Genomic DNA, 9,234 nt, shown 5'->3' on the forward strand with positions numbered 1-9,234 from the left:
AAAAAAAAAATCATAATCTCATCTACAGATCTTTCTATGAGTGTTACCCAAACAACCAACACACACACAAGCACAACCCAAGCATTCTTCACGGAGATGAGCAGATACATGTATGTTATACACTTGTATGATCCTGAATTACTTGCATTCCCTCCAAACGACTGCCTTATGTTTTAAGATGTTACATCACTATTATTCAGCAATCTACATTCTCCAGCAACTTCAGAATGAAAAAATTTGCAAGATCATAGCACTTTTGAGCTACACACAGCTCTCAAGTGACTGGGGAGGCAGGCTATATATGGGCCCAAGGACATCCCCGTCCTCTAGGCTGTGCTAATAAAAGGGAGCTATACTAACAATGAGCGTGAGCCTTGTCCAGCACCCCCTTCTGTCTTTTTTAACTCATTTCTTAGCACCAAACCAAACTAGGACATTACAAAGAAATGATATTCCACAAAATATCAGAAGAACCAAAACAGGAACTGATCCATTGATGCATATGTACGTGCCCTTCTCACCTCCAATGCTGTGCCACGTGTATCTGCCTGCTCGAGTTGTTCGAAGCTCAGGTATTTCTGCACTGCTCTGTATTGATCTATATTGATATACAGATCTCTGATAGCCTCATCTCATAAGATAGGTTCTCCAAATCCCTATTTATCATGGAAACCTTTGTTTCACTTATTCCAGTCTGGCTTAATCTTTCTTGAACATGGGCGACCAGAATTACATACTGCGTTCTGGATAAGCTTTCACTACTATTTCAACACAATGTCATTAATACATCTCAATTCTCTAATGATCTCACCTGACTAATTTATTTTGATGCTAGAGCGTGTTTTAACAAATTTTACTTGTTCAGTGGAAAGGCAGACAAACGCACCTGACTGACTAAAACAAAACAAAGAACTCTATTTTATGGGCTAACTTCAGCTCCCTGGTGGCTTGCTTGGGCTTGCAAGTATCAGTAACTGAAGCTCAGGCTAACTTTTATACCTGTAGACTACAACAGCTGAAGAAGAAATTTGTCAGATTTCAGATGAGTCATTTTAGGGTTTCAAGAAACTGCCAGGCTTAATGGAAAAATATTAGTAATTAAAAAAAAAATCAAAAGCATTTCCTCAAGTTTGCAGAAAACATACAACCCCCCCAAGCACTCTGTGACATGGCACATGTCACCATTTGACATGATGCATCTTCCAGTGGGAATGGTTTCCTATTATGCATAGGAAAAAAATCATCTTCTTTAACCCATTTCCTTACTGAGTCTTTAAAAATCAGCTTCAGTTGCTGTATGTACTCCAACACTTTACCAAGCAGAGGCAAAGGAATCAGAGGGAAAAAATAAGGGTAAGTGTCAGTCAGGCAGCTCAACAGTTCTTCTTTTTTATATCTTTGTCACAGGTCTTATTTCTATTTGATTTGGAATTTCTTAGTGTTTATATATTAAATCACAAGAGATGACCTTTTTAATAGACATTGCTCAGCTTTTTATAGTCAGATGACATAGTCTGTTATTTTAAGATTTGTCTGCTTTAAAAAAAAACTATATTTCTTGAAAAATAGCAGATGAGTGTCTAGATTCAGACCAAAGATACATTATTTGCTAACAAAGTCATAAGAAATGGTTAAGATTAATATTTCAGCTTCTCTATGATGAAGTTTATAACTTTATATAGCACTAACTCCACTTGAAATAAAGGAAAGTAGTATTTAGACTAAAAATCTAAAGCTGTTTAACTTTGAGACGCTAATTATACAATCCTTGTAAATAAATTGAAGAAAATTAACTTGAAGCAAAATCAATCCATTGTGAGTTTTTTCCCAGAATTTTAGTCTTTATTAAAATATATTCTCAGTTTAATTTAAGTTTATAAAAGAAAACACTTTCTTTTTTGAGTTCTAGAAACTCTCCACATTTGAAAACATTATTTTTTAAGGTTTTTTTTCCAAATTCCATTCTACATACGTAACATGTAAACTCTGTACTGCCTTATGTATGTAAAAACCTCTTTTACTCTACATTTGTTGATGTTAATAGGTGTGCTCTATCTGCCTGCCATTTCTCATGCTCTGTCCAGTCTAATTTTAAACCACACTCCCAATGTGCATCTAATGTTTGCCTGCAAACAAAATTATACAATACAGCTTTTTGCCTTCTTCTATTCAAAAGCAAGTTTCTTTAAGTGTTTAGTGATATAAGAACCTGGCACTTTTCACAGCATCTGCTATTCTCCAAGTAGTACCCAGGACAATACACAGTCAGATATTTTTGCCTCGATACTTACTTATTGCAAATGAATTGGAAAAAAATGAAGAAAATACATTTTAATTATGAGATGTATGGAAGTCAAAAAGAGATGGTTTCAAGATACTAACTTCCCCAACCTGAGCAAGGGAATTTATATTTCAAATTCCAGTCTGATCACAAGGCTAGCCATATTTTACTAAATGCAGAGAAGTAGGAAATATAGGAAGGGAATAGATGTTTTTTCAGATGTTTTAAACTGCTAAGATGGAAGTCTAGTGGGAGCCACTCTACAGACCTGGGAGTGACATAGAAAAGGGATGATTACCTGCCAGCCCGAAGCGTGCTTATGTAATCCCTAAAAGACAAGCAGTATCAGAGCACAGATAGGCAAAATTTCCAATTCTTTACTCATTTTCAAATCTTAAACTACTTTCTCAGAGATGCGTGAAGTTACAAGGCAGGAAAAAGAACTGTTTACCACATGAATCTTCCTACTTGCTGCTTAGAATCTTAACATCCCCAGAGAGAAGGATATTTTTAAAAGTTTAGAATTATTCAGTCTTTTAAGCTCAGTTTCAAAGTCTGACTTCAAAACGCAATTTTAACAGTAGCCCTACAAAGATTTAGAAACTGAATCAAAGTTTTTGCCTAAAACTAACCTACTTTTTACCATCATCTCCTGATGACATTGTGTTCCAGAACTTTAGACAATGCTACATTTTGTACAATGATGCAGGAAAAGTAATAAATTAGAGGCAAATGGAATTACTGTGCTTTTTCCCAGTTGCACTTATACTACTTAATTTCAAGAAGAATAGCTCTGTGGGAAATGTAATGGAAGGTAATGACTGTCTCCCCAAAAAATAAGCCTTCCTGGTAATCCTGAGAAAGAAATGGAATACTGTTGTATTCCAATTCTGCATTTAGAAACATGCTAATTAATGAATCACGCTTAACAGATTATTATCCTTATTTTCTGGGTAGCTGAAGCATGAACAAGGCAGAATTCACCACTGCTGCAGGATTTGCCATATTATTGCTGTTCCACATGACCCAAACTGAAGTCTGTCCTCCTTCCTGCAATTGTACATCACTGGGAGAAATGAAGGGTTTGCAGATAGACTGCAGTTCGAGGAAGCTGAAGGAAGTGCCTGCCTTGCCTGTTAACACCAAGAAGCTTTATCTACAGAATAACAGCCTGACCACGGTTCCTCCTGGTGCCTTGGATGGCCTACTCAGCCTGGAGGAGGTGAAAATATTTGACAATCCTTGGAACTGTGACTGTCATATTCTTTATTTAAAACTCTGGTTAGAAGATACCTCTGAATCCTCTCTTGCAAACGTCAGATGTGCGACCCCAGCTCCCGTTAGGATGAAGCCCTTGAGGCAGCTGACTGGGAATGAGCTGGGCATCTGCAAGAGGCTTCTCCCAATCAAAAGTCTTGAGTTCTTTTGGCGAGACCTCATTTTAATTGCTGTGGCAATAACTACACTTATTTTAGTAGCATGGGCTCTGAAATTCTCAAAAAAGCTGGTCTACCAAATAAATGTAAGGCAATATGATTTTAGTGGCCCACTGTTGCAGAGGTATAGCTTCAAAAACCGTAAGTTACAGTGAGCTGTTCACTACCATTAGCTTCACCAGAAACATCAACCTACCCTACCACAAAAAAGCACGTGCACTGGCAACACTAGTTTTAATGGTAAACGTGATACAAACAGATCCCCGGCCACAACATCTGAGTCCCCAGATAGGCAAGTTTGATTTCATTTCATTTCCAAAACCAGCTTGGTGATGCATTGACTGGCAAGTTCCCACTCATATGGAAAATAGCTTCTAAATATTTTTAAATCACTTAATTTAGCATTTTTCCAGTGAATTCTTAGCTCTTCTAGCAAGAAGATTTACATGCCAAACAATCAACACTTTTTAATATATGGATATGAATACTGATTGTACTATTTTAGCAATTCATTTCTCATTCTGAAGCTGTGTAAGCTTGTAACCTGGTGTCCCTACACAGTGTCCTGTGGCCTCAGTAGACCCGGTCTTGCGTGCAAAGTCAACCATCTCTTCAAGATGGAGTTCAACGCCTGAACTTCAGGTTCAGGAGTTCCCTCACAGAAGAACCACTATGATTGTACAGGCTAGCCACTGAATGTATCCCTTAATGAATATGTTTACAGACTGACTGGTAACAAGAATATATCTGGCAAAAGTAATTTTAAATATTGATGAATTTCATAGAGAGTGAACAATAAAAAAGCGTTCTATGTGAAATTAAGAGTGCTTATTGAACAGTCATATTTGCCCAAGTCTTATCTCTTTCACAACTCCACAGACTTCTGATAATCATCCTAAGAAATTCCCAGAGCTTGTCTTCCAGGTTTACCAGTGACATTCAATGCACTTGACTCTATGCAGCAGCATTAAAGAAGGTGTCTTTCTCTCTCCCCTGTCTCCTCCTGTCCCCCAGACTCACAGAAAAATTGTTGTAGTGACTCAGGCTTACCATTTTTTCCCCTAACATGATTATCTGCAATGACTCCAAGTACAACAATTTATGCTGTGACCCTGTCTGATCTGTGAAGCTAGGCTGTATCTCTAGGCTACAGAAGATCTCTGAAGAACTTCTAAGATTAAACTCAACTGCCAACAATAGTTGTAAGACACATCTTGCTCAAAGTTTCTCACAGCTCAAAACCTGAGCTAGGTGTTGGAAGTTATATGCTGAAGACACTAAAGATTGCTTGGCCCTTTTAGGAAGGCCTAGCACCTTCTCACTTGAGTGAGATCCCTTGTTAAAGTACGTAATACCCCTAGCAAAGCCCGTTGTTTAGTCTTCATCTGACAGGTGGTCTTGCAATCACCATGTGCTGTAGTTTCTGTAAGATGATATTCATTCCTAACCACAACACCCAAATCAAAGACAGCAGAAGCTCACAGGGACATTTCAGGTTCCTCCTATCCCTGCCAGATTGCTTTTGTAGTATGAAGTCAAACTGTCAATGCCAACCACAAGTGCCATTTGCAGACAGCTTTAGAAAGATATGTTACTATCCTTCACCATCAGTCCTATCTCTCTCCTGCACTAGCAGTGACAGGCCAGTCTCAGACATCAACACTTTTTATCCTAAATTGGTATCAGTTCGGGATGACTTACTTGCTCCTGTCTGCGGTACAAGGAATGGCCACCAAGTATGGAGAGGCTGCTGAGAGAACCTTTCACGAAGTGTTGGTGGGTACATCTGGGGAAAGGAGATGCACCATAGGTAAAAGAGGGTTACACAGTTTAGTAACAAAGTGCAAAACAGGGCTTTAGACTGAGAAAAGGAAAAGGACAGCCTGAGTCAAATGTTTTCCCTATGTTACAAAATGCTTTAATTAATCATCTAGAAGATAATATGCACATTCTAATGTTAAAGTCTGCAAATGATGCACACTGGGGAATAACAAGAGAGAAGTCATATGTGCGGAGAGGTGGGTTACCTGGAGTGCCAGACAATCAAATGCAAGCTCATATATGTAGAAACAAAAGATAGGGTTGAGGACTCAGTTCAGAGAAGGAAGAAAATCTAGTAATCATGATCTCCCATATATGACATTGTAGCAAAAGGCTAATAAGATTTTTGCTTGTTAAAATAGGGGATGTCATTTAGGAACAAAAAGATTTATTTAACACAATGTTTAGATGAGCCCTAGTATTTCAGTACTAACATCTACAAATCGAGAAGGATCAGTTGCAGAAGGATCAGAAAAAAACGTATCAACAAATAAAGGATTGGAAAATATATCTTAAAGGAGATTAATCAATTCCTTTTAATAAAGAGGAATTTAAGGAACAGCAAGATCACAGCTTGTATGAATCTACATGAAGAGTAATTTGTTAATGAAAGGATTGGAAGTAGAAATTAAAACATCAGACTAGAAACAGAGCTCAAAATTTAACAGTGAAAATAATTAACCACTGAAACAGCTCATGAAATGTCACAGTGAATCCTACAGTCTAAAATCAACATTGGACATTTTTCAAACTGGCAGGCACCACCTAAAATGACAGTTATTTTAACAGAAGTCCTCCAAATTATACATAATATCTGCCTAAAACATTGAAACAATTCTCACTGCTTTGGTCATCTGCAAATTTCTGATGGGACACACCATGGCAGAAGAGACCACAGTGGCAGTGCATCACAGAGACACCCCTGCAGAGCACTGGCAATGCACCCGTGCAATTCAGCGCATGCTGGCTGAGCCACCCTCCTAAAATCCCTAACAGCAATAACAGGCCACTCATCTTTTTCCAACCGTGTATCATGCTCTTCACCATTAGTACTGCAAGTGCAGCACAGAGTTTGCTTTCTAAAAGGTGGTACATCCCTGCTATAGAAAATAAACTACATAATCTGCAAGGAACTGCATGGCTTAGTAAGGCTATAACATTCTCAGGTGCAGACCAGAGCAAAATTCTGTCTTCCAATTTATGTGTGCATTTCAATCAGCTGAACACAAACAATCAGAATTTGTCTGGCTTTATTAAATGTTATATCTCATGAATAATCTCTGCAGGAGAGAATTACAAAGAAACACATATGAATATAATAGTGTATGCAGTTATGTAATTATAGAATATTTTCTCTGCATTGAGCTTTTAAATTTTTTAAAAGGCAACCACCATTTTGTATTAATGCAAAACATTAAAGAAATGCACTCTGCAGTCTCTCACAGAGAGTTTCCTAAATGATTTTTCTCTTGTTTCCCCAATATAAAACAAATCATTAACACTAAAAGCATATCACTCTCTTTTGTGCCTATAAAGCTATATATGTATTTTTGCACTAGTCATAAAAACAGGCCATGAAACCCAATGAATTGAACGGATGTAGCCTATGAACCTATGGCAAAATAACATTTAACATGCAGGTGAGGTGAATGAAGTTATAACTATGCACTGGAATGTAATCAACTTGAAAGTTTGCTAATGTAGATAAAATAGTAAACTGCTTTACTGTACAGCTTTATTTGTACAAACATACATAAATGAGCAGTTAACAAATATTTCTGCTTACACCAACCAACACACTAAATAAGCTGCACAGTATATAGAAAAAATAGTATTTGATGGAGCATCAACAGGCTTCTTCAGGAAGACCTGTTTTCTGACCGCTTTGTCCAAGCATAAGAGGAAAGAAGAGGGAATCTCTTCCAGGGCAGTATGTCACATTCCACTAAAACAGCAGAGTGTTTACCACTTCTGAGCCATTTGGCTTTTATCTGAAGAAACTCTGAAAACTGGAAAGCTGGAACTGTTAATTAAAGCCTCAAGAGCAACGTTCAAATACTTATCTAGTAAGGCCACTATGTCCTGCTTAAGTCACATACGCCAAACTGCATAAATAATACTACAGTTGCTAACATCTCTTGTCACAACATGCAAAGACAAGAAAATATGTCAGCTATTTAAATTAAACATGCGAACAGTGTTCCCAGAGGAGTTTGTAAAGATCCCAGAAAGCATCATCATTTTCTAAGTCACCATCTCATGCCTGCAAGAATGAAAAATAGTGAATACATCTGTTTTCACATGCCCCTAGAACTTATGGTAAACAATGTATTTTAAAAAAGGGGGATGTGCTCTCTAGAAACATAAGTACAACTGCCGGGACTAATTGAAATTAAAAAGATTTGAGTTTTGGTTTTATATTTAGCAAGACAAGTAGTCACACTCAGCATAATTGAGCATGAATTAAAAATATTGATCAAATGAAGTATTTTAAAACAGTTCTTCACTATAATAAGCAAAGAATAGGATTGTGTAAACTGCAGTCCAATTAACATGGAAAATATTTGCGGACTTCATTTATTAGACAGAATAGCAGGTGAATCACCTTTTTGCTTGAAATGCTTAAGATTTTCTTAACACTGAAGTACAAGGGTAATTCAGTGTGAACAACTTTTGTTTATCTTAAGTAGGAGACCTACATTTGGTCTTATTACAGATTCATTGTTTGAATCCATGCATCATGTTGCTTATTTTTGCATTTGACACTAATAAACATACAGCATTGCTTGGAAAATAGCTACCAACATTTACACAAATAAACAAAAAGGAAGGCTTAGAAACCAGGCACTTTGTTCTGACCTCACGATTCCCTCCCACACCAAAACAACTTCAAATGCTACCGAAAACAGTGGGAGACTTCCTGTTTTTGAAACCTATAGTACCCATCCACAGCTGAAACATGTATAAATTCTCTCCTCAGCTGTTCTTGCCACATTTGATTTCCAAGTTTGACCAGTTCCCCCAAACTTGATGCCACAAACACAGTTTTGGATCCATAATAATCATTTGGACCAGTATAGGTTTCAATCTCCTATTAATATCATAAACCAAATGGGAAAAAAATCCTTAGAACAAGATGAAAACTCCCCCTAAAACAAATTTAATATATTTAACTGTCTAGCGCCTGAAATTTGAGTGTAATAAACGGTGGCTACAAACATATAGGACCCTTATGATAGAGCACACAATGCAGGAGCTCAGCCTGAAACAGAGGGGTGTCCATCAGCAGTTCTGCTAAATAAGACTTCTGTTATCTATGTACAGCAGGCTGCTTAGGTGTCCTCACAAAAGCACGAGAGCATCATATGGCCCTCCTTGATCTTGAAAGAGAAATGAATTTATACCCCTATACATTAGGGTATACATGTGCAATTGAAATAATATGAACATTGGATTCTGGGAGAAACAAGATATTGCTCATACTACAAAATAGGTAAGTAGCATTCTGGCGTTAGCTTAGACATCCATAAATAACCACATACAGAGCAAAGTACACGAAAATCAGTACCTGACAAATATTTCTGTCTATTACACAGCGCAACTTTCCAGTGACCTGCTCAACTTCCACAAACCAGTATTAGGAGCCTTCTCAAACACATGGCATGTCCACTACAGTGATGATGCAAAAGTAAATAA

The 9,234-nt window shown here is 37.4% G+C and overlaps 1 protein-coding gene across 1 annotated transcript; it reads left to right on the plus strand.

Moving 5' to 3' along the window:
• The first annotated feature begins 1,285 nt into the window (after nt 1–1,285).
• GP9 (glycoprotein IX platelet) lies at nt 1,286–4,505 on the plus strand. The gene is made up of 2 exons (XM_013947458.2): nt 1,286–1,353; nt 3,239–4,505. The coding sequence occupies exon 2, from the start codon at nt 3,246–3,248 to the stop codon at nt 3,870–3,872; it is 627 nt and encodes a 208-aa protein (XP_013802912.1). The 5' UTR covers nt 1,286–1,353; nt 3,239–3,245; the 3' UTR covers nt 3,873–4,505.
• The last annotated feature ends 4,729 nt before the right edge of the window (nt 4,506–9,234 follow it).

This window comes from Apteryx mantelli, chromosome 12 (assembly GCF_036417845.1).
Source record: "Apteryx mantelli isolate bAptMan1 chromosome 12, bAptMan1.hap1, whole genome shotgun sequence".
Classification (NCBI taxonomy): domain Eukaryota; kingdom Metazoa; phylum Chordata; class Aves; order Apterygiformes; family Apterygidae; genus Apteryx; species Apteryx mantelli.